This window comes from Rutidosis leptorrhynchoides, chromosome 1 (genome assembly GCF_046630445.1).
Source record: "Rutidosis leptorrhynchoides isolate AG116_Rl617_1_P2 chromosome 1, CSIRO_AGI_Rlap_v1, whole genome shotgun sequence".
Lineage (NCBI taxonomy): Eukaryota > Viridiplantae > Streptophyta > Magnoliopsida > Asterales > Asteraceae > Rutidosis > Rutidosis leptorrhynchoides.
In genome coordinates, this window is record NC_092333.1 from 6,620,861 (window position 1) to 6,648,383 (window position 27,523).

General features: G+C 31.2%; 2 protein-coding genes across 5 annotated transcripts; one reads left to right on the plus strand and one right to left on the minus strand.

Annotated features, from left to right (window-relative positions):
- Positions 1–22,537: 22,537 nt before the first annotated feature.
- On the plus strand, positions 22,538–23,186 carry LOC139900987 (mavicyanin-like). Its single transcript, XM_071883752.1, has 2 exons — positions 22,538–22,712; positions 22,822–23,186. Exons 1-2 carry the CDS (start codon positions 22,538–22,540, stop codon positions 23,184–23,186), a joined length of 540 nt encoding a protein of 179 aa, XP_071739853.1.
- A 789-nt stretch (positions 23,187–23,975) lies between these two features.
- Positions 23,976–27,237, minus strand: LOC139855697 (transcription factor ILR3-like). 4 transcript variants are annotated; one of them, XM_071844949.1, is made up of 6 exons: positions 27,220–27,237; positions 26,848–27,036; positions 25,387–25,449; positions 24,886–24,963; positions 24,634–24,796; positions 23,976–24,483 (listed from the first exon to the last, which is right to left on the minus strand). In XM_071844949.1, exons 2-6 carry the CDS (start codon positions 27,012–27,014, stop codon positions 24,217–24,219), a joined length of 738 nt encoding a protein of 245 aa, XP_071701050.1. In that variant the 5' UTR covers positions 27,015–27,036; positions 27,220–27,237; the 3' UTR covers positions 23,976–24,216. The 4 variants fall into 4 exon arrangements, with proteins under 4 accessions (XP_071701050.1, XP_071701055.1, XP_071701072.1 ...); XM_071844954.1 differs by lacking the exon at positions 27,220–27,237 and having other exon boundaries at positions 25,387–25,446; positions 26,848–27,075; XM_071844971.1 differs by lacking the exons at positions 24,886–24,963; positions 27,220–27,237 and having other exon boundaries at positions 25,387–25,446; positions 26,848–27,075.
- Between the last annotated feature and the right edge of the window lie 286 nt (positions 27,238–27,523).

Genomic DNA, 27,523 nt, shown 5'->3' on the forward strand with positions numbered 1-27,523 from the left:
GAACCACCAGCTGCTATATCTATGTCTTTTCTAATAGTGAAGTCGCATCCTTGGTAGAATATTTGTACTATTTGACAAGTGTCTAAACCATGTTGCGGACATCCTCTCAATAACTTTCCAAATCTTGTCCACGCTTCATATAGAGTTTCATTTGGCTTTTGTGTGAACGTAACTATTTCTCCTTGAAGTCTCACGGATTTAGATGCCGGAAAGAATTGTTTAAGAAATTTTTCAACTAAAACGTCCCATGTATCAATCACCCCTTCAGGTAACGATTCTAACCAATCTTTGGCTTCTCCCTTTAAAGTCCAGGGAAATAACATGAGATATATCTGTTCATCCTCAACTTCTCGAATTTTATATAAAGTACAGATCCTATTAAAGGTACGAAGATGTTCATTTGGATCATCCTTCGGCGCACCACTAAATTGGCATTGATTAGTTACCATGTGTAGGATTTGTCCTTTGATTTCATAATCTGGCGCATTAATGTCTGGTTGAGTAATTGCGAGACCTCGGCCAGTGCGTTTAGCTTTCATTCGGTCTTCCATACTTAGAGGTTCTAGATTTTCCATGATTGAATTTATTGAATCTGAATCACTAGAGTATTCTGATTTAATGGTTGGTTCCTCGACAATTTCTGTTTGAATGATTGGTGGTTCCGGAGGAAAGATTAATGGTTCAGGATCTCTGAATTGTCCCTGACTATCCTCCGGATTCTCAATTGTGAGGTTGGGTTCAAAAAATGGATTATCGGAAATTTGAATTGGAGTACTTGGTCGACTGGATGACGATTCTAAAGAAAAATCAACGGCGACAATATTGGCTAGATGTCTTGATCTGGTTACAGGTGGTGAACGTATAAAAGGTGGTGAACGTTTTGCTCGGTGCATTCACTGAATATCCTATTAGTTATAAAATATAAAAAATTATATAAGTTATCAAATTAATAGACTTTTCTGCTTTTGCCCACGTTTCGAATAGCCAAAAGATGCAGCAGGTAGCCAGGACCCTTTAAATCGAAAAACCACAACTCGCCACTAACAAATCCAACTATTACTACGAACCAGAAAATTTTGGATGTCTATCAATTTAACCACTTAAAATAATTTTTCGTTGAAATTTAAAGAAATTTTAGAGAAAAAATAGAAAATTCTATGTCCTAAAAACTAGAGTGACGAAAAATAAGAAAGAAAAAGAGCGCGTCGAAAAACGTCGAAAAATAAAAGGTCAAAAAATAATAGGCGTCGAAAAATAAAAATAAGAAAGTAGCGCGTCGAAACTAAAAAGTCTAAAAACTAAAAATTAAAACTTACGTCTAAAGATATTAAAGCTTAAAAGAAATTCTATATCCTAAAATGGCAATAACTTAAAAGGTACTAAAATATAAAAATGGCGTTGCAAAATTCTAAAGCACCTAAATCTTAGTCTAAAGAAAAAACACTTAAGGGATTTTACGGCAAAGCCTAAAAATCTAGAAATAAAAATAACTATGGCAAATACTATATCTTAAAACTAGTTACGAACGAAAAATACAAATATTACGCTAAAACAAATAAAAAGATACAAAATATAAAAAAATAAACTTAAAGTTGTAAAAAGTACAATTTTTATAAAAATATTATTTTTATATTATTATTTAATAAAAGTATTAATTTTTATATATTTATAAAACTAAATAAACTTAAAATACAAATTAATTAAAAACTAAAATTAAATAATTAAAAACACTAACCCTAATTAGGGTTTTAATTAAATAATAATAATAATAATTACCCCTTAATTAATGCTGAACTAGGTCAACTTCGGCGTGTCAGACAGTCTCATGCGGTCGCATGAGTTCTATGCCTCTGGGCAATTCGATCGCATGGCTCTTGAATCTGGGCCAGAAGACTGGGCTGCAACAGTGTCAGGCCCGAGTGTTTTAGTTTTTTTTTCTGTTTTTAAATTTATATAAAATATTTATATAACTTAAATAAAACTTTTATTTTAAAAAAAATAGAAATAAAAATACTTTATAATTTTATATATTTTTAACAACTCTTAAAAATATATATATTTTGTTTTTCTTTTTATATTTTTGTATTTTTAATTTTTAAAACATATATTTTTATAAAAAGAACTAAATAAAAATCTTTTTTTTTATAGCGTTGTACTTTCGGCGTTTTAGTGTCCCCGGCAGCGGCGCCAAAAATACTTGATGTGCGTAGAGGTGTATACAAAATAGTTATATTTTTACAAGAAAATACTATTAAATACGATACAATTTTACACAAGATATTTATTTATTTATAGAATGGATATACCTAAACCTTGCTACAACACTTATAGGCAGTATACCTAATCGTACAGTAGTGTAGTTTTTAGTAAGTCCGGTTCGTTCCACAGGGATCTTAGCCAAGTTTTACGTTATATTTTTAACTTATGATTGTAAAAATACAAAAATATATATAAGTAGTATTATTATTATAAAAGGGGGTTTTTACCGTTTAATGATCGGTTTGTCGATTTTAAAACTTTAGTCGCAGTTAAAACCTAATGTAAAATATTAAAAATAAATATAACTTAAATTAAAGCGTAAATTAAATAACGATAATGAAAGTGCGATAAAATAAAATTGCGATAATTAAAGAGTACGATAATTAAAAGTGCAATTAAATAAAATGATAATAAATAAAAGTGCGATAATTAAAAGTGCAATTAAATATGAAATAAAATAAATTATGCTTATTTAAACTTTCGTAATCATGATGTTTGACGTGTTGATTTTAGTTTATTCCCATGGGTTAATTGTCCTTTGTCCTGGATTATTTGATATGTCCATACGGATTTGTCCATAATAGTCCATCAGTCATAATCATAAAATGCGGAAGTCTTCGTCAAATTATTCTTATTCCCGAAGTCAAATATTTCAACTAATTAGGGATTCGAATTGTAACAAGGTCTTAATACTTTGTTTAATGAATACACTAGGTTATCGACTGCGTGTAGTCCAAGGTTTTACTACTTTGTTAACAATTACACCAATTACCCTTGAATGTAATCCACCCCTGTTTCAACAAGTCTATTAACTATTAATCCAGTTCCGTGTCTGGTAAAATGAACAATTATTGGTATTTATAGATATCCCGCCCACCGTACCCAGTCAAGCGTATGTGGTTATATATAAATACGTCAAATTATAAGTCTATATATTAAATTAACGAGTTATCATTTAGTTAATATAAAGCCCATTAATAGCCTATAGTCTAATTTTCACAAGTGTCGTTCTTTTGTCCAAACCCCAATTACGGTACAAAGCCCAATTACCCAATTTTAATATTTAGCCCAACATCACGATTACTTCGGCATTAAATAAGCATAATAATAACTTAGCTACGAGACATTAATTTAAAAAGGTTGAACATAACTTACAATGATTAATAATAGCGTAGCGTTACACGGACAGAATTTTGACTTACACCCTTACAACATTCGCTAACATACCCTTATTATTAGATTTTAAAATTAAAATTAAAATTAAAATTAAAATTATAATATATATATATATATATATATATATATATATATATATATATATATATATATATATATATATATATATATATATATATATGCGTGAGAGAGATAGAGAAAAAGATATATTTAAGATCAACCAAAACTGCGAAATTTATAGGATGTCACCAGAAACTATTCACCATGCGATCGCATGGGATTTAGGCCTTCGGGCCATGCGATCGCATGGCCACTTTTTCCAGCTCATGTACTTTTGTTTGCTTCTTTGCTGACGGTTTAATAAATAAATATAATATATAAATAATTTTAAGAATTATTTAAATATTATTTCATATTTATGTGCATAGTTGACTTGTAATTTTTAGTCCGTTGCGTCGAGCGTTGAGAGTTGACTCTGGTCCCGGTTTCGGATTTTCGAACGTCCTTGTGTACAATTTATTATCTTGTATTTTGCATTTTGCGACTTGTACTTTTGTAATTTTGAGACGTTTCTTATCAATAATTTGAACCACTTTGATTGTACTTTGTACTTTTGAGCTTTTTGGTTTCAATTAGTCGAATCTGTCTTTTGTCTTCACCTTTTATTATTTAAACGAATATCACTTGTAAATAGAACAATTGCAACTAAAAGCTTGTCTTTCTTGAGGGATAATGCTATGAAATATATGTTCGTTTTTAGCATTATCAACTACTTTAATTAATTAAACCTAATTAATTAATAAAATCCTAATACTACCTATACTACTATTTAACACCTATACACTTATACTATTACTTATACTACTTATATTATAATACTTATGTTACAATAGTCATTCACGATAGCGTGAAGTTACTTGAAGGTCGATGTTACTTAAGGCCTAGGGTGATCCTTGGTACCACTATGGGATGCTTGTGGATTACGAATGCCAAACTTAGATTTTGGTCAAGAAATCCTGGGCCAACCGGTAACAATTGGTCATTCTAGTGACTCGGCGGTGACATAGATGTTTGGGTACGATCTACAATATCAACCTGACTATAGTAATCATACACTTAGTTATTTTCACACTTAATAGGTGGTAGCCTTATTAAGGATAAATTACTAGTGTTCGACACTAACTTTCTAAAAGTGGAAACTTACTAAAATTGAAAACTTTCTAAAAGTAGAAACTTACTAGGAATGGAACATAGTAAAACGAACTATACTAAAAACATTTGCATACTTAAACTTAAATTTGGGCAAAACACTTAACTACTCTTAAATGTCCTTAGGTTGACTTTCTGCTCATTCATCCAAACTTTCTATTCTGAGGAATAACGATCTCTCTCCTACTTACTAAGGTGAACTCATAGCCCCACTCTTTATTGCTAGCAACTTATTTAACTTTTTAGGGTGAGACACATGCTACTTTTACTATTTACAATTTAGACACAAGTACCAACTGTTAAACTATGCTATACCTGGCTATGTCCGACTAAGTCCCTACAGTGATATTTTTAATTGCTTGTTAAATGCATTCTTAATTATTGGGGGTAGGTCTATCGGGAGTAACGTACCCGATACATTTGACCAAGTCATTGTATTACTTAATAATGAAATTAAACTAACAAGTATAGACACAACTTGTCATTGGGGCAAACGTTGAACGTTTAGTCTAAATATCATGAACTGGCATAACTTTTTGATCCCTGCGAGATCAACTTTATAAACTAAATCTTGTGGTCTAAAACAACGGTCAAACATTTTTGTTAAACCTATGAACTTCACTCAACTTTTTGGTTGACACTTTAGCATGTTTGTCTCAGGTGTCGATTGATCAAGCTTATTTACTTACTGCTTATGTGATGCTACTTGGACTTAGGATCTAGAAATATCGCATTTATTATTCTTGCATTTGAAACAATTACTTTATTTTAATTCCCATTATTGTAACGACATTTCATTTTCCACTGCGTACTCAATAAAATTTGTTATTATCATTTAGTATTGTTCTCGTATATTATAATATGTTAGTTTATTTGATATTAATATCACATTCACCCAGACCCTAATTGGGGGTGTGATACCCGAGAAATATTTATATCTCACATTAATATGTTACATTGTACATTCTTCAATTCTGATTCAACGATCAAATTCAAAATCCTTGAAAACACCTTAGAACTATAACCAACGATTCAGATTCGTTAACCTTAATAATGCTGACGAAGCAGCAAAAGCTATAGATAGTCTTAATGGCCAGAAGCTTGATAATAAAGAATTGTGTGTTAGGAAAAGCTCAAAAGAAAATCTGGTATTGAAGAACGGATTGAGCAAAATATAAAGGAAGTTGTGGATAAATCACAAAGACTAAACCTGTATTCAAAGAATCTAGATGATTCAGTATCTATTGAAATCATTAGCAATTACCCTGCTCCTTACTTATCTTAAATCCTTACAGAAGAATTTTCCTCATTATCATTTGATCTTAGAAAATTCTAAGATATCATCGTATCTTTCGTTATAAATATCCTCTATATTTCTGAAGATATATTCATAACGATTCTTGTTCGCAATTAATTATCTCTTTGCGATATCTTTATTACATCATAAAAGAAACTGTTTTAGTTTCTATATTCTGTAAAATTCAAGTTTTAAATTATAAATGTTTTGAAGAAGTATTGGGAATTGAAGCATGAGTTAGTATAATAAAATGACACCAGGCCAACGTGATTATATTACAGTAAGTCATGCTAAATTTTTATGGAAGATGATGATTCATAGTTATAATCATCATTTGCCATGTTACACGACTCTTACATTCTACTTAAGCTCTGAACATATCAAGAACATATATTCTTGATAGTTATATCCTCAGTGACTCTGGTAATTTAACAAATCAAATCATGATGCTACGTTCCTTTCTTCTTAGAACATTAGGTTCATTCAAAACTTCATACCTACGAATTCTGGACCATTACTTGCTTTACAAAAGCATGAAGTTTCGACATATAAGGGAAAATATAAAGCCCGATAACAGCACCGAAATTACAAACCGTGTATATCAATGCGCATAGCAATATAAAGACACGGGAGAACTAAAAACAAAATAAATCCAAGAGCATAGTAGAAGTAAACTGACTTTTCCGGCGACAGATGAAAAAGAAGCATAATAGATATAAAAGTCAGGAATATATCTAGAATTAGAACTGGATGAAACATATTGACGAATCTTTTGGAAGTATGAATTGAGAAAGAAAGTATAGAAGTGGTGAAGATAATGAAACGGAAAGAGCTAATTTATAGCGAAATTCCAAACACAACAATCGAGGCAATTCACCGCATTTAATCAAAGAAAATTCCAAATTCTGTAAATACCGGAGAATCAAATCTTATAGATTATGAAGATTTCTTTAAATCCCTTAAATTCCGGAAATCAACTTTAACCATATCAAAAGTTAAGGCGAATATTTAATTTCCTCATTTCGCTCTTTTGTGATACCTTCGTTTATACTCTTCCTATAATCAAATCGTTTTATCCATATTATTCAAAGGCGATAAAACTCTATTTTTTAACTCATATTCATCATTGAAATATTCTTGTTGTCAACAATGACGATCTCTATCAAATTTCATGACTGCGACTTTCATGAACTCCTCTCTGTTTTGTATGCCCTAATATTGCGACATAAAACGCTCAAAATTTTAAATAAGCTCAATACTATTCATAACACATTTCATGTGTTCAATTTACTAAAATACTTGTATAGCATCATTATCTCTTTCTGAGAAAACCTAATCAATAACACTCTTGTTAAATCCTTTAGAATGACCTCCGCATTAATAATAAAATGCACTTTGTAAAATTTATGGATCGTATGATTTAAACGCTAGAAACAGAACAATATTCTATTCGTTGGAATTCACGCAAGGCCCCGAGCATACCTGGGAACGTGAAGACCAAATAAAATGAAAATATCCTCACCTGTTTACAAACAACGACGACTGATGACAACAACTAAATTTCGGGACGAAATTTCTATTAACAGGGGGATACTGTGACAACCCAAAAATTTCTAATCAAATTAAACTTAATCTTTATTTTGATTTCGCTGATTCACGAACAAGTAATTTTAAATAAATATATAAACTTGAAATATAATACGACTTAATTGTTCTATCTAAAAATGTAAAACTTTATACAAGATAATATTGTTGTTATATTACTTTTATTATTATATTTAACAACATTATCATTATCATTTACAATTATCATTATCAGTATTATTAATATTATGATTATTATTATTATTATTATCATTACTAGTATTATTATTAAGTAGTATTATTATTATTATTATCATTAGTATTATTATAAGTATTACTAATATTATTATTATTTACCATTAATATTATTATTATTAATAATATTATTATCATTATTATTAGCATAGTAATATCATTATTATTATTATTTGCATTATTATTATTAATTATTATTATTATTTGTATTATTATTATTAATATGTTTTTTTAAAATTAGGTTGTCAGCATTAAAATTTTATATATATTTTTTTAAATCGTGGTCTGCTTGTATTTTTTAACTAATCCTATCAGCCTTTATATTTTTTATTTTTTGCTTTTATTTTTTTCTTTCAATCGTGATATCTTTTTCTTCCTGGTAATCTAGTCGACATCCACACAAGATGAATCAATCAATCTCAATTTTTTTTTTATATAAACCAATCGATCTCACAGTATCAATTATCAAATTTATCAGATTAAATAAAAAAAGAAAATTAGCTCGTGTATCTCTGTTCTTATGCATTTTTCCAAAAACACGAATTTGAAAACCATTTCAAAATCCTTAAATGCAGTGTTGTTAGTAATCATCCACTCAATCTATCTGCAAAATCATAGGTTCCAATTCTTATTATTGAAGTTAAATTTAGAGTCAAAGTTTAATTTTTAAAAAGTCAACCGAGTATTCATCGAGAAATTTGAATTGGTGTTTATGTTTCAGTTGAAATTGATGATTCCTAAAGTTTCTATGAGTGATTTACAACATATTTTATGTTGAACTCATAATCTAAAACATCCTTAAATTCAAAAACGCGATTTAAGTTATATATTTTTTTTTATCTCTCGCTGCACAGCAGCTTTTAAATTCCTTTTTCCCTTTTCTTCTATGTTTTCTTCCATTATTACGTTTGTTTCTGCTTAGAAACCATGTCCAATTCGAATCTGTAAATGTGTTAATTAGAGTTCCAGTCGAAGAATTGAAGAAGAGGAAATAGAGAAAACAGTTTATACGGGTAATATATATATATATATATATATATATATATATATATATATATATATATATATATATATATATATATATATATATATATATATATATATATATATATATATATATATATATATATATATGGGTTCTGTTTTAAATCAGAAAAGCTTGATAGAACAGATGGTTAGGGGTGTTTGTGTGGAATGAGAGGTCGCGGGTTCGAGTCCCATCTGTGGCATTTTTTTTAAGAAAGCTTTTGAGGTAGTTTTTCATTTCTACTATTATTATTATTATTATTATTATTATTATTATTATTATTATTATTATTATTGTTGTTGTTGTTATTATTATTATTAATAATTATTGTTATTATTACAAGTATCATAATCATTATTATTATTATTATTATTATTATCATCATTATAAGTATTATTATTTATATTATAATGAGTATAATTATTATGTAATTACTAAAATCATTATCATAACTAACATTAACAGTAAAATTAATATTTTTACAATTATTATTAATATCATTATTATTATCACTAATAGAATTATTAACATTATTATCATTAATGTTAAGAATTATCATTATCATTTTTGTTATTAGTATTATCATTATTAATAAAGTTGTTATTATTATTATTATTATTATTATTATTATTATTATTATTATTATTATTATTATTATTATTATTATTATTATTATTATTATTACTATTATTATTATTATTAAATCATTATTATCAAAACTATTATTTTCATTATCATTACTATTAAACTTATCATTATTATTAAAAATTACTATTATTAATATTGTAATTATTATCAGTATCGTTATTATTAATATTATCATTATTATTATTATTATTATTTCTAACATTAATATTATTATTTTTAACATTATTATGAATATTATCATCATTATTATTATAAAATAATACAACTCTTTATTCATTATCACTATTAATATCATTTTATCAAATAAATACTTATATATAAAATATATATATATATATATATATATATATATATATATATATAACAACTAAAATATATATATAAACTTATTCGATTACGAGTATATGTGTTAATATATATACTTGATATAGGTTCGTGAATCCTAGGTCAACTCTGTACTTGTTCAGTGTCATCCTATGCATATTTACTACAAACTGTCGTATCGTATCGTGAGTTTTCATAGCTCCCTTTTTATATATTTTTCGGCTGAGAATACATGCGCAACTTTTATAACTGTTTTACATGTTAGACACAAGTACTCAAACTTTTATGCTATATACGTGCTTTGTCATGATAAATCCCCGCCGTAATATCATTAATTGCTGAGGTATAAGATGAAAACTTAGTTATTATGAATAGCGCTATTGAGAGTAACGTCTCTGTCCATTTGACCGTTGGTCTTTGGATACATAATAATGATTCAACGACACTGACAGTACAAGGTGTCACGGGGTAACTTTTTTTTAGTCGCGATATTACAAACAGCAACTCTTTCGATTGATATATTTGGTATTAATCAACTTTAAACTGAAATCTTGTGGTCTAATGCTATACTGAATTATTGATTTATGACAAACCTATGAACTCACTCAACCTCGTGTTGACTTTTTAAGCATGTTTATTCTCAGGTACTTAAATATTGCTTCCGCTGTATATCTGCTGCTTTGATGATGATTTCTTGCCATGCTTGGAGTCTTCATGCATTACTTACCAATTCATTTAAAAACACTTAATGCTCTAAATACAATGTAATCTATTTATCTTCCGCTGCAAAACTCAATAAAACGTCACATATAGAGTCGTTCTCATTTATACAACTGTGATTTGATATAATTAGTCACAAATACCCCAGGCCCTATTTGGGGGTGTGACATTGTGGCACTCGACATTGTGGTCGGCCGGTGGTACCCACCACCAACAAGTGTTCGAATATATGAAGTAGCTGCCGCTAGTGGTACCCACCATCGTAACGCTCGTCTTCCCTTTAGTGATGGTGGTGATATTGCCAACGGATTTAACATAATGAAAGTGTTTGAACTTTTTTGCTTAGGTTGCTTAAGACTACTCTTATACATGACATATGTCTTCACAACTACACTGTACCATATCACCGCCACCTCATCTCTTCCTTCCCATCATTAACCCGTACACCTAAATTAATTAATTAATACAGTGTACCACTTTTAATGCATAATGTACAAGAAACAAAAGCTATCTACTCCGTGATTAAATATGTCGTACAACAGCGTGGGGTACCAAGGTGTGATAACCCGAAAATTTCCGACCAAATTTAAAACTTAATCTTTATATAATTTCGACAAGATAAGCAAAGTCTGTAATATTGATTCTCAAAATTTTTGAACTAATGTTATATATTCAGTTAACCTTTGGCTATTGACCGACGATTCACGAACCTCTATTTGTAAATAGATATATACATAAATATATATATATATATATATATATATATATATATATATATATATATATATATATATATATATATATATATATATATATATATATATATATATATATATATACAATAAGTTAGAATATTAATTATTAAAATTAATTATAAATAACTTGCAATGTGTATTTAAAAACTGATTTATGTATATTAAATAAAGATATATACATATATATAATTTCAATTTATTTAGTAAACGATAGTAACATTCGTTTATTGATTCGATTGATATTTAGATAAGTTAACTAAAACGTTTAAGATGAACAAGTAAAACACTAATTTGCTACAGTATTTTCGAATTGCTACAGTACCCGAAAAGCTACAGTGTTTTCGAAAACCACTATTTGCTACAGTAAAAATCATTTTGCTATAGTATTTTCGAAAAATCACTATTTGCTACAGTGAACACTATTTGCTACAGTAACACTATTTGCTACAGTGAATAATATGTCGATAAGCAAGACAACAAATGAGTGTGGGCTGGAAAGGTACCCCATGTGATCGCATGGGGAATGGCCTATAATGCCATGCGATCGCATGGCAGGGTTGTTGAGGCCAAGTACTATAAAGCTCGACGTTTTCTGGCCGAATTCATTCATCTGTTTCTCTCAATCTCTCTACACTATATATATATATATATATATATATATATATATATATATATATATATATTATTAATATTATTATTATTAATCGTATTATTATTAGTAGTAGTATTATTATTATTATTAAGTATTATACATAAAATACTACGACGAGGTTCTGCTCGCATGTTTTTAAAACGAGTTTTACGAGCAGGATAGAGCTAAAAAAATTATGAGTTATAGCTATGGAAGTTATGGGTATTACTTGGGGGTTATGATAATGAGTCAAAGTCAACCTAGCGTTTATCATTTCCGTTGCGTCTACGTACTTTCCTGCAATATTGAATCACAATATTGATACGTGAGCATTCATATTTTATCTTTTATAAATTTAATAGTGTATCCATGTCTTGTGCTCGAGTATATATGTTTATACATACTTGTATGCTTTAATTTTGTCGTTAGATAGTTTATGATGAATCACGAATTTGATACATATGTTATTGATATAAAGTATATGATATGCATGTCGTTGGAAAGCTGTCAAAAAATTAATAACTTTTCATTTAGAAATCGTGTGTTTTCGAGAAACGAATTAAAAGTTATGGTCAACTGAATTATGTTTAACGTTAATTGAAATTGTGTTTGAAACTGTAAATTAATATTTAAACAACTTGTCTATGAGATTGATAAATTGGATTTTTGGATACTACTAGTCGAGTAAATGAATTCTTATATAAGACACGTCTCGTTTTGTTGAACAATTGTCAAAGTTGACTGTCTTATCATGTTTTAAAGCTTTATAAACACTATAATCTGATTTTACAAGTATTGGAAAACTATGTAAAATGTTAAAATATATTCAATTGCCATGATCATTCAAATATAATATAACTCCTGAAATAAATAATGTTTTGAGTTTGATAAACTATAAATTCGTTCAACTATCAAGAATTATACTATGTTAATATAATAAACATGTATAGATTTAAAGATCATATTGGGCCATGTTGACTTTTTGAGATGACTTTTGTTAACTTTTACATGTCGGTCTCGAGCATTAGGATTGTGATACACTATGACCCGACTTAGCTTGTTAGACACGTATTGACCAACATATGTTCTCTTGATTGAGATCTACGGTTATTTTGCATTCCGAGTTTCGGTCAAATTTCGGTGAACGACCTTATGTGCTGCTAAGGTGAGTTTCATTTGCTCCCTTTTTAAATGATTTTGCAATATATATTTTTGGCCTGAGAATACATGCACTTTATTTTAAACGCAATGGATACAAGTACATACTAAATTCTACACCGAGTTTGAACCGAAAATCTCTTAGCTTTGGTAACTAGTAACTGCCAATTATAAGTAGGGATGGCAATGGATCGGATATGGATCGGGTGAGGCCGTATCCATATCCATATCCATATCCATTTACTTTTTTTACTTTTCATCCATCCATATCCATATCCATATCCATATCCGTCGGATGAATCGGGTTAATGGATAATTATCCATATCCGTTTAAATTTATTTTATTTTTAACAATTATAAGCTGTGGTTCACTATATACGATCAAAAGTAATATTTTTAATAGTTTATGCGACTGAAAGCCACATTTTACTAATCTATATAACAAATATTCAATAGATAACTCATTAAATGTGTAAAGATATCGACATGTAAATTGCTTACTTTTAGTTACATGGAATCACAATTGAACCACCAAAGTACGATAGATACATTTGATTATTTAAACAAAACAAAATATAAGAAGAAAGTTATATTTTTAGAGAAAATATAAAGAAAGATGAATATGAATATAATTAATGAAATATCACTACATAAATGATACTAATTTGAGTGATAAATTTATATATTTAGTTATTTCGGGTGAAAGCGGGTTCATCCATGGATGAAATTTTTTCATCCACACCCATATCCATATCCATTTAGATCGTCCATATCCACGAATAATGGGGTGGATCGGATGGATATCCACTGGATCGGGTATCCATTGTTATCCCTAGTTATAAGAACTGGTGGGCGCGAGTAGTTATATATGGATCCATAGGACTTGACATCCCCGTCTGTTCCAGGTATAGAAACCCTAGCCTGAACTATAAAACAGACGTATGCTATTTGAGTTTAGTACATGTTGGTTGGTGTGTATTGTACATGTTGGTTGCATGTATGTTAAAACAGGGGTACTTATTATATAGACGTTAAAGTTTAGTTACCAGAGTGCTCAATCTTGTAGAATATTTTGATAAACGTTTCTGGATGAAACAACTGAAATCTTGTGATACACCTTTATATACAGATTATGTGCAACATTAAAACTATTAACTCCCCAACCTTTATGTTGACACTTTTAAGCATGTTTATTCTCAGGTTCCTAGAAGTCTTCCGCTGTTTGCTTATATGTGATACAAGCTATGTGCATGGAGTCATACATGCTTTATTCGAGAAAACGTTGCATTCACAAAATCATCACCATGTATCTTATTTTGACTGCATTATCAACTGATGTAGTATTGTAAACTATTAATTACGGTGATTGTCTATATGTAGAAATCATCAAACGTAAAAAATCTTGGAATTTGATATTCAATTATGGTGTGTCTTTTCAAAATAATGCAATGTTTACAAAACGTATCATGTAGAGGTCAGTACCTCACATTGAAATCAATGACGGGTGTATTCGTCCAAAGGGATTTGGACGGGTCATCACAGTTGGTATCAGAGCTTGAGGTCATAGGGAACCAGAATTTGCATTAGTGTGTTTAACTGGTAATTGTTAGGATGCATTAGTGAGTCTGCACTATGACCGTATTTGTTTTTACCGATTTTTGCTTATCATTTCTTGTCGAAAATTACCTGTCTATCATCATAAGTCTAAACGCGTTTTACTGCATTGATTGCATAGATAGTGTATAGACAAAATTCATATCTTGGCATATCTATTACAGTAAACTTTGCCTGACATCTTCCGTAAAATCCTCCGTAACTTATGAGATTCTGGTATTATAAATACATATGTAAACTATGTATTGAGAAATACCAAATTAGTCCTATAATCTATTTCATTCCAAAAATCTTTTCCTTGATTATACAAAATGGATCCTGTATCTAGTTCAAATTCCTTAGATTCCGACAGCTATTCCGATATGGATTTCCACTCGAGCTCCGAAAGCAGTGTGACCGGAATGGATCAACCAATTAGTCATCATCTATTCTGGATGAATTGGGGATGGGTTTGTAGCTTACTTAATCATTAGAGATAAGAAGAATGTGATCCCTTCCATCCACCACATTGCCCTCTTGGCGAAGAACCTGTTCGTAATACCATTTTCTCTCTCATCTCCAGAGTATCTCGTTATGATTATATACTCTCTCAAATTCTGGATCTTATTCATCCGCTCATCCGAACCGACAATCACCCCTGTATAATAGAAGAATTCAACGAGCTTCGCGCTCGGGTAGTGACTTTAGAGAATATGGTGCAAAGGATACAAGCACCAGCAGCATCACCGGCATCAACAGTACCACCATCATCAACACCAACAGTATCATTACCACCAACAACAACAACATCCGCATCCCACACCTCAACATCACAATCTGTACCTCGAGCATCAATGTCATACTCACCATAGATACCAAGGAGTACCAACAACAATAACCGATGAAGTATTGATTCATAACTTCATTGGAGAAATATTCTGCGGCGATTATGTAATCTCTAAAGTCTTAGAGATTATCTATTCCAGCCGTAACCGTAAATCAGATGAGTGGACCGAAACGATAGAAGGAAGAGTAGAAACCCTGATTGGAATGGTGCACGATTTACAAGCTAGACTTGTTTTATCAGCAGCATCAACAGTACCGTCAGTATCACCAACATCGGCAAAACCTGTAGCACTACAAGTTCTGCCAATTTCATAATCACCAACATCATCGCAAATCAACAACGCGTATATTGTATCAATGAGTTACGATTATTAACTCATTTCCCCTGAAGAAATTATATGAATATTTAATATATATGAATTTTGAAATCAAAATAAATCTTTTTGTACCAAGCTATTACATGTGAATCATAACTGATAGGTACTACTCGGTTAGTTCATATTACTAATATGCAATGATGTACATCCTTAATTAACGACATAACCATCGTTAACTACAATCTCTGTTTCAAATTCAATGAATTCCTTTTCATAATAAACTAAGTGTATTATTCAATTACACGTTTGATTTTACACTTTCATTTTCGATGTACTCGAAACTTTCTAGAAAACATCATTCGTACCTTGCGAAGTTAGCAAGAGTTCCATAAGCACCAACATGATTCACTGAGGAAATATCAATAAAACTGAATAACGAAGTATTGATTACATTAGTGAAATACTCTGCAAAGATTATTAAATCTTTAATGTTTTAGAGATTATTCATTTCTAATCCAGCCGAAAATCAAATGAGCTTAATATGATATTAACTCATAAAATCTGTATTACATCTGAAGAAAATATACATACTTATATTTTCATAAAGACTGTACTAAAATTCTCTGGTAAAAAATATTACTTGTGATACTTTTAACGGGTAGGTAATACCCAAAAGATATATAAATTCACAATTAATATGTTACATTGTTCGATTTTGATTCAGCAAATCATCAACTATACTCACTACTTTCACAACGATATACATTCTTTCCTAGAAATCAAAACAACCATTCGCATTCAAATTTGATTACATATTCTGATTTTGAAAATCAGAATCCAAGCTAAGATTTAATAAAAAACATCACTCTTAGATTCTTACATCTTTCAAAGCTATACTTTGACTTCAAAACTGTGCTAGAACATCACTTTTATTCATAAAACCCAGAAAAATATTTGTATCATTCAAAATTCTAGAACATCATATGTATCTTGACAGTTACAATCTTCATGCAAACCCTTCAAACTTTTGAAAACACCTCGGATTGATAACCGACGATTCGGTTATGATAACTTTGGATGCTGATGAAGCAGCAAAAACTGTAAACGACCTTAACAGCCAAAAGTTTGATGATAAAGAATAGTGTGTTGGCAAAACTCAGAAAAAGAGAAGGTTTGGAACTGGAAAACGGATTGAGCAAACCATGAAGGATGATGTAGACAATTCACAAAGACTAAACCTGCCTTCAAAGAATCCAACTGATTCAGTATCTGCAGAAGTCATTATTGAATACCTTGCTCCTGACTCTAAACCTTTACGGACAAATCTTCTTTATCATCTTTCGATATTAAAAATTCTAAGATATCATCGTATCTTTCATTATAATTATTCTCGATATTTCTGAAGATATTTTCATAACTATCCTTATCTGAAATCATTTATCTCCTCGTGCTATCTGTGTTACATCATAAAGGAAACTATTTTAGTTTCAAGATTCTAAAATATTCGAATTAAAATTTGAATGTTTTTGAAGTAATGTTGGGAACTGAAACATGAGTTAGTATAATATAATAACACTTGATCAACGTGATTATATTACAGTAAGTCATGCTGAGTTTCTAATGGAGCGTGATAAAGGTTCACAGATCATACCCTCATCATGAACCATATTACATAACTCTTTCATTCTATTTAACCTCTAAACTATCAAGAAAATATTTTCTTAATGATTCAGTCTTTTCCGAGGTATTCTGGTAATTTGACAAACCAAGACTGTACCATTACAATTTCCTTCTTAGAACATTAACTATGTTCATTCCGAAATTCATATTTGCGAATTATGGACCATTACATGCGGTGTTTAATGGATAGAAGAGAAAACAGAGCATGAAGCTCCGAAATAGAAATGGGGGTATAAATCGCAGCAAATAGGAAAGAGCATTAACTGTGGATGTCGATGATTATAGAAAGACAGAAGCAGGGACTCTGAAAAATAAGGAAATATATAAAGCCCGACGACAACACATAAATTACAAACCGTGTATATCAATAAGTATTGCAACGTAAAGATACGGGAGAACTAAAAATACTATAAATCCAAGAGTATAGTAAAAGTGAATAGATTCCTCCGGCGGCAGATGAAAAAGAAGAATGATAGATATGAAAGTTAGGAGTATATCAAGAATCAGAACTGGATGAAGCATATTAACGAATACTTTAAAGTATGAGGTGAGGGAGGAAGAATAGAAGGTGAGCTGTGAAAATAAAGAAACAAATGGAGTGGATTTTTAGCGAAAAATCTGACAGAGCAATCGTGACAGGTTATCGCATTTAATCAAAGAAGATCCTAATTTCCTTAATTATCGAAGAATCAAATCTTATTACGAAGATTTTCTCTAAATCCCTTGAACTCTGAAAATCAATCTTATCTATGTCAAAAGATATGACGAATCTACATTTATTCATTTCAATCTTTTGTGATAACTTCACTCGTACTCTTCACAAAATCAAATTGTTTTATCTATATTACTCAATGATGATAAAACTCTAATTTTCAGCTCGTATGCGTCATGAAAACATACTTATTGTCAGCCATGACCATCCCAATCAAATTTCGGGACGAAATTTCTTTAACGGGTAGGTACTGTGACAACTCGAAAATTTTCGACCAAATTTAAAACTTAATCTTTATATAATTTCGACAAGATAAGCAAAGTCTGTAATATTGATTCTCAAAATTTTTGAACTAATGTTATATATTCAGTTAACCTTTGGTTATTGATCGACGATTCACGTACCTCTATTTGTGTATATATATATATATATATATATATATATATATATATATATATATATATATATATATATATATATATATATATATATATATATACGTATACAATAAGTTAGAATATTAATTATTAAAATTAATTATAAATAACTTGCAATGTGTATTTAAAAACTGATTTATGTATATTAAATAAAGATATATACATATATATAATTTCAAGTTATTTAGTAAACGATAGTAACATTCGTTTATTGATTCGATTGATATTTAGATAAGTTAACTAAAACGTTTAAGATGAATAAGTAAAACACTAATTTGCTACAGTATTTTTGAATTGCTACAGTACCCGAAAAGCTACAGTGTTTTCGAAAACCACTATTTGCTACAGTAAAAATCATTTTGCTACAATGTTTTCAAAAAATCACTATTTACTACAGTAAAAACGACTTTGCTGCAGTAAAATACTATTTGCTACAGTAAAACGACTTTGCTACAGTAAACACTATTTGCTACAGTGAACACTATTTGATACAGTAAAACACTATTTGCTACAGTGAATAATATGTCGACAAGCAAGAAAACAAACGAGTGCGGGCTGGAAAGGTACCACATACGATCGCATGGGGAATGGCCTATAATGCCATGCGATCGCATGGCAGGGTTGTTGAGTCCAAGTACTATAAAGCTCGATGTTTTCTGGCCGAATTCATTCATCTGTTTCTCTCAATCTCTCTACACTATATATATATATATATATATATATATATATATATATATATATATATATATATATATATATATATATATATATATATATATATTATTAATATTAATATTATTATTATTAATCGTATTATTATTATTAGTAGTAGTATTATTATTATTAAGTATTATACATAAAATACTACGACGAGGTTCTGCTCGCATGTTTTTAAAACGAGTTTTACGAGCGGGATAGAGCTAAAGAAATTATGAGTTATAGCTATGGAAGTTATGGGTATTACTTGGGGGTTATGATCATGAGTCAAAGGTCAACCTAGTGTTTATCATTTCTGTTGCGTCTACGTACTTTCCTGCAATATTGAATCACAATATTGATACGTGAGCATTCATATTTTATCTTTTATAAATGTAATAGTGTATCCATGTCTAGTGCTCAAGTATATACGTTTATGCATACTTGTATGCTTTAATTTTGTCGTTAGATAGTTTATGATGAATCACGAATTTGATACATATGTTACTGATATAAAGTATATGATATGCATGTCGTTGGAAAGCTGTCGAAAAATTAATAACTTTTCATTTAGAAATCGTGTGTTTTCGAGAAACGGATTAAAAGTTATGGTCAACTGAATTATGTTTAACGTTAATTGAAATTGTGTTTGAAACTGTAAATTAATATTTAAACAACTTGTCTATGAGATTGATAAATTAGATTTTTGGATACTACTAATCGAGTAAATGTATTCTTATATAATACACGTCTCGTTTTGTTGAACAATTGTCAAAGTTGACTGTCTTATCATGTTCTAAAGCTTTATAAACACTATAATCTGATTTTACATGTATTGGAAAACTATGTGAAATGTTAAAATATATTCAATTGCCATGATCATTCAAATATAATATAACTCCTGAAATAAATAATGTTTTGAGTTTGATAAACTATAAATTCGTTCAACTATCAAGAATTATACTATGTTAATATAATAAACATGTATAGATTTAAAGATCATATTGGGTCATGTTGACTTTTTGAGATGACTTTTGTTAACTTTTACATGTCGGTCTCGAGCATTAGGATTGTGATACACTATGACCCGACCTAGCTTGTTAGACATGTATTGACCAACATATGTTCTCTAGGTTGAGATCTACGGTTATTTTGCATTCCGAGTTTCAGTCACATTTCGGTGAATGACCTTATGTGCTGCTAAGGTGAGTTTCATTTGCTCCCTTTTTAAATGCTTTTGCAATATATATTTTTGGGCTGAGAATACATGCACTTTATTTTAAACGCAATGGATACAAGTACATACTAAATTCTACACCGAGTTTGTACCGAAAATCCCTTAGCTTTGGTAACTAGTAACTGTCAGTTATAAGAACTGGTGGGCGCGAGTAGTTATATATGGATCCATAGGGCTTGACATCCCCGTCTGTTCCAGGTATAGAAACCCTAGCCTGAACTATAAAACGGACGTATGCTATTTGAGTTTAGTACATGTTGGTTGGCGTGTATTGTACATATTGGTTGCATGTATGTTAAAACAGGGGTACTTATTATATAGACGTTAAAGTTTAGTTACCAGGGTGCTCAATCTTGTAGAATATTTTGATAAACGTTTCTGGATGAAACAACTGAAATCTTGTGATCCACATTTATATACAGATTATGCGCAACATTAAAACTATGAACTCCCCAACCTTTGTGTTGACACTTTTAAACATATTTATTCTCAGGTTCCTAGAAGTCTTCCGCTGTTTGCTTATATGTGATACAAGCTATGTGCATGGAGTCATACATGCTTTATTCGAGAAAACGTTACATTCACAAAATCATCACCATGTATCTTATTTTGACTGCATTATCAACGGATGTAGTATTGTAAACTATTAATTACGGTGATTGTCTATATGTAGAAATCATCAAACGTCAAAAATCTTGGAATTTGATATTCAATTATGGTGTGCCTTTTCAAAATAATGCAATGTTTACAAAACGTATCATGTAGAGGTCAGTACCTCACATTGAAATCAATGATGGGTGTATTCGTCCAAAGGGATTTGGACGGGTCATCACACAAGGCCATCCGACGGGCGGTCCAACCACATTTGCTAGTATTGGTGCCGTTGGAAGGGAGCTCCAACCACGGACCAATACTAGTGGTCTAAGGTGGTCGTTAAAACAAGTATCGAGTCGCATTTGAAATCTCGCCTAATGTTTTGTTATACTAAAAGCCGCCTAATAACATAATTTGATTAGAAACAAGTATTCGGGTCGGTCCGCTACGCTGGGCCCAAAATCGCTAGCCGAAAAAAAAATAATAATAAAATTCACCCCCTGCAAGAATCGAACCTTTACCGATCTGGAAACAATAAAGGTAACCAAGCCACCCAACCACTTATGTGTTTGTGTTATTATGTTAGATTTAATGATATTTATATATTAAAAAACGTCTCTATCAAAAAGGCTACTATATGTAAAGATGGAGGGTTGTAGTTGAAAAAATTGCATTTAAGTTTCAAATGAATAGTTCCTTTTTTTTGTCTTGTTGTGTTTTTCAAATGAATATATATATAATAGTCTCCCCATACCCTACACATGTGGGATTGGATTTTGTTGTTGTTGTTGTTGTAGTATATATATAATAGTCAACTAAACATGTTCCCACGAGTTTCATTTTGACACAAAAAAAAAAAGTCAACTACTTCATCTTTCATCCAGAGCCGTCCTATCAATTCTTATCAATTTTAATTCTATTAGCCATACATAAGAATTTGTGTTGCAAGACAAATGCAAACATGTGATGATGGTGAAACATAGACTTACATTACATCCATGCTATAACAAATTATAGGCCCTTATGAATTATGGATTAAATGAAAGTGCACACTTTGCTCGTGCCAAAATCCTGCTTTGCTTTCATCTACAAATCAATTCAACACCACCATGAGTCCATGACACAACCATGACATCACCATCCAAACTTATTCTACAACTAACACCATTTGAATAATGCAACAATCAAAGTTCTTTTGTTTTAATATATATTGGCCGTTATAAAAAATAATAATGTAGAAGATATGAAGCAATAAACAATTTGAGAAGAATTCCTTCTCCTTTCTAACTGTCTATAAATTGATGGTTTACGTCTAGGCAAATATCACATACATATATACATATACTTGCTTATAAAACAACTAGTTTTCTCAAGTAAAAGCAATGGCTAAAGTGTCGATTATGCAGATACTAATGGCGTTTGTTGCATCAACAATGCTCCTTCAAGTAGCTTTCGCGGTGGATCACACTGTCGGATCTCCAGGAGGAAGTTGGGACTTGTCTACTAATTTTGGGGTATGGGCTTCTAATCAAACATTTTCAGTTGGCGACAATTTAGGTACCAAATTTATACCAAATATAACAATTTAGTCTTGCACACAAACTTTTATTATTCTAATGGTATAGGCATTATCATAATCTCTAACAGTTGTCTTTAAATGTTGCAGTTTTTCAGTATACACCTACTCATGACGTTCTTGAAGTAACCAAGGCAAACTACGATTCTTGTGGAACCAGCGGCCCTCTTTCAACGGCCACCTCTAGCCCTACAACAATCCCACTTACGGCTGCAGGAAAACGGTATTTTATCTGTGGCACAGCTGGACATTGTAACCGAGGTCAGAAGGTTGAAATTGATGTCGTATCAAAAGCATCTGGCCCACCTTCAACCCCCGCTCCTTCATCCCCAACTCCAACCACAAACGGGCCAACAACGAGTTCACCACCTCCACCCCCTTCATCGGCTATAAACCTAAAGACCACTGCTGGTTCTACACTCGGTTTTGGGCTCCTTGTGGTGATGTCGTTATAACTTTAAAAAGTTCTTCTTTTTTTTTTTTTTAAACGCATCGAGGCTTTTTGTTTGTCTGAATTCTATGAGTTTTAATTATCTCGCTACAACAATGTATCCTCTGCTTGATTTGTTCGTTTGTAACATATTCATCTATTTTTAAATAAAACGGGATTATTGATGCATGAAATATGAAGACAAATGATATTAATAGAGGTACTAAAAAAAAAAAAAAAAAGAATTACCTAATTACCCCCGAATTTGTGGTTAATTACAAAAATACCATCGTGAACAGTTAGCAAAACTCATGGCTATGAGTGGTATATAGTTATAACAGAGGTAATTTGTTTCAAAAAGGTTGTGAAATTGCCAGGTTGACTAACAGTTTGTAAGTAATCTACCTAGTAATGTATTTCAATCAGTTAGAGGTGGGAAAATGGGCGGGATGAGATTTAGTCTGTAACATTTTTTTATCAAATTATTTGGAATAGTTGATAGTTAATGCGTCGTTAAATATGCTTTTAAATTTGTTATTAAAGAAGTGAGCAGATATGCTTTCGCCAATTATCAACCCAACTTATCTGTTCGACCCGTCTCCCATAATAATTTAACTCGGCCTGTTAAATATAAATCATAACCAAATCACAGAACTTAGCGGATATGCTATGGCCGAATATCAACCCAACTTATCTGTTAGACCCATTTCCCTTTATAATTCAACTTGGCCTGTTGAATATGAATCATAACAAAATTACCTCAAATACAAGTAAATGGGTCGAAATAGCCCGACCTGGGAAACTAGCTGACTAGTGACTTCAAATTATTATTTATTACGGAGCATCATTTATCACACTACATACAGAGGGTGATTTGGATTTATATTACATCAATGTGTCAGGAAAGGCGAAATGATTCTCCAATTTGTAAAGATTAATATTTCACAAACTACTTCAAGCCCCACAGAATCAAGAACGATAACTGAGGTTATTATACAATCACACAATTGAAGGAGGAAGAAAACAAAACGCACCATAAGATAAGACTCCCATTATTATGCAACTGGAGGCCTAAGGACGTGATCCTGTGACGTGTCAACCACAGAAGACGGCATGAATTGCCACATGGCAACGCCAGGGTAACCGACAAATGGCATCAACTTGTTTCCAGCAGTTTGTTCTTGTGCAGCAAATGCAGCTCGCATTGCAGTGGGATGTGCGAGATAGCTTGGTTGAACGTTGATGGTTTTGACTTTTAGTTCCATCTTTTCTTTCTCGATTTTTAGAATCTGCTTCTCTTCACGTAGTTCGTTCTTCTCAGCCTATCAATCAAGTACATAATTCTTGGTTAAATATCTAAATATGTGCCAAACGCCCAAACTTCAGTTTAACTTTTTATTCTATGTATATAGGTTATAAATCTTTTATTATATGTATCAAAAGTTCAATTATTGGTGTTTATTGTATCAGACCTTTAATTCCTTAATCTTCTCCTGCAAATCGACATTTCTTTCATTGAGCCTCTCTGTTTCACTTCGTAGCTGCATTATCATTCGAATAGCATCGCTCAGAATAGCAGTTTTATCTGTTTTTGGAGGTCTCCCATGCTCCAGAATCGAGCACAATTCCAAGAACCTTCAAAATGATTTTCAAATAATAATGTCAAAGTTCAACATTATAAGTCGAGGTATGTGTGTAAAGACTAAAGAGTAATAAATACATGCCTATCAGTCATCCTATCTCTACGCAATTTCTCACGGCCAGCTTTGGACCCACATGCATTGATAGTTTCAGACTTCAACCTACAAGTTTATACTGTACATGTGTTAATTGGCATTACAGGTGACAAGATGGGCGGTTTGGATAACTGGTCGAAACGGATACTTCTGTACCAGATGAAATGTGTCCGGGTCATTTTTAAATTTCCAAACTTGTATAACTTATGAACCCATATATAGTAGTAGGTTATATGTATTATAAATACACTTTTGGCCACTTTCGCCCCATCTGACCCATTTTTGATGAAGTTACGATTATAGTCTATTTGAGATGAAACACAACCCAAATCGACCTACCCATGAGCAAATGGGCCGAGATTGTCACCTTATTTGGATAGATGCTTATGAATTCATGTATAACAACAAATCCCCAAATAAAGTTTTCAAGAACTTATCGACAGTAACGAGCTTTCTAAAGCAGGAAGAAAAAAACGAAGAGATGTTTACCGTTTCCTTGATCCTTGTTCCTTAAGGCCCTCAAAATCGATAAACGAGCTTTCAATCTCACTACTGTCGAAACAACAATCAAGCAATGAGCCCCAAACAAAAAACGTTTTTGGCTCACTATGGCACAAGCACAACTACTAAACACAATAATAGTAATTAATATTAATTCTTAAAAATAAAAAAACATAAAAAGCCAAAAGTTAAAAATCTCAATCTCAATTGGTACAATTGCACAATGAAAAGTTGACCATTCAATCATAGTACCTGTTACAAGTCTTACAGTGGCGGAACATTGTGGAGACGGGGCGGGGCACCCGCCCCAGCTGGATTTTTTTTTTTAAAAAATTTACACTAAAAAAATAAAAAATTTACTAAAAAATAAGGTTTTTTTTAGTGTTCGCCCCAGCTGTCATTGAAAAATTTAATAAAATTTTAAACCCGCCCCATTTGTGGTCGGGTTCAAGTTCCGCCATTGAAGTCTTGGTGTCTAAGTTCCACATCATTATAGTTTAAACTTTCACTATTTAAAGCATGGTTTAAATTTTTTAACACTTTCAATACTGCAAATACGACAGTCTCCTAATAATCGTCCAAAACATATTCCCTGAATCACTATTCTACAATTAATCAAGGTTCAAGAACTTGTCTGTCTTTTTTTCGTTACTAGAAACCATCACATGTTGCAAATTTTTGTCATGCTTTTGTGTAATTTTCTTTTCCGTGAAACTATAGCCACTGCAGCAAGAAGTAAAACTAGGCGTGTTTGTTTACATGTAAAATTGTTTTGGTATCTCATATGTGAGGTTAATAGCATTTAAGTTAGGCGCATGTAAACCAAAGAACGTACACAATTACTTAACTTTAATAACCACCGAGACTTTGGCTGGTATCTAGGAGGAGAACTTAGTGAAATCCCTGCGGGGTCTCGGGTTCGAATTTTAGGGGAGGCTGGACTTTGTGAAATTTCCTGCAGAGTCCCGGGTTCGAAACTTCGAATCCTAGGGGAGGCTGGACTTTGTGGAATTCTTGCGGGTCCCGGGTTCGAATCCTAGAAGAGGCTGGACTTTGTGGAATTACATGTGGGTCCCTGGTCCGAATCCCACTGGGGTTTTTCCCTACCCTGTTGCCTACTTGGACGGATGGGTTTCCTCTGGAGCGTGCATAGCGTGGCAAATGATCGCAAAGGGGGTTAATACCCCTCTGGTTGATGCCGAAACAGCATTAAAAAAATAATAATAATAACTTAACTTAAATAGTTATTCTATTTTCTTTGATAACTATTATGAATTCTGATAAACATTTCAAACTTTTCTTTCTTTCTTTTTCATTTCAGATGAATTAGCTGCTGCAGCTGTTGACCTTTTACAGTAGTTAGTTAGCCTAATAATAATCAGTTGGCATAATAATAACATTAATTAATTAATATTTTTTTAATGAAAAACGGAATCAAAAGTAATTAACCTCACAGCAGGTATTGATACCGAGCAGGTGAGACCAGGTGGCGATGGGCACGTAAAACCTCCGGCAGACGGCGGCACTGGACCAGTGAAGTGAGCGGTGGGGATATCTTCAACTAATCCAAAATCAAACAGCCAATTTGGGTTTTCGTCCATTTCATCAATTTCCATCTTATTATGATTATTATTGGTACTAAAAAAAAAAAAAAGAACAATAGAAGTTTAATTTGTGTGATTTCTGATACAAATGGAACCTAATCGAAATATTAAGAAAAGATGAATTAATAATTAATAATTGTATATAAAATGTATGTTTGATGATGGAAGAACAGTAGTATATTGTAGATAGAATCATCTAAACAGTGTTAATTTTTACTCGTAAAATTTTTGGTTTTTGTCAGTATCAAAGTAAACGGTCTCTGTGTGACGTGTAATGTGACAAGAAGAGAATCATTTCCTTTTTTTTAGGTCATGTCCACTTTAAATATTTTACTTATGAGATTATTTAGCTATTATCTCTGGAGTTAAGTGCACATTTGCACCGTAAGGTTTTATAAGTACGGCTGCAATTCATTTTTTGTTGCTTTAGTCCTCAAGATTTATGTCCATCAGGAAGGATGCCATATATTAAAATGTCAATCGATTAGGTTTGAGTAAAATCGTTGAACGTGGACGTTACT

Excerpts from the sequence above, each read along its gene's own strand:
- LOC139900987 (XM_071883752.1), top strand. The coding sequence starts at position 22,538 with ATGGCTAAAGTGTCGATTATGCAGATACTAATGGCGTTTGTTGCATCA. Across the intron at positions 22,713-22,821 it reads TTCAGTTGGCGACAATTTAG|TTTTTCAGTATACACCTACT; the intron begins GTACCAAATTTA and ends TAAATGTTGCAG.
- LOC139855697 (XM_071844949.1), bottom strand. The coding sequence starts at position 27,014 with ATGGAAATTGATGAAATGGACGAAAACCCAAATTGGCTGTTTGATTTT. Across the intron at positions 25,450-26,847 it reads GTATCAATACCTGCTGTGAG|TAGTGAGATTGAAAGCTCGT; the intron begins GTTAATTACTTT and ends TTGTTTCGACAG. Across the intron at positions 24,484-24,633 it reads AGAAGATTAAGGAATTAAAG|GCTGAGAAGAACGAACTACG; the intron begins GTCTGATACAAT and ends CTTGATTGATAG.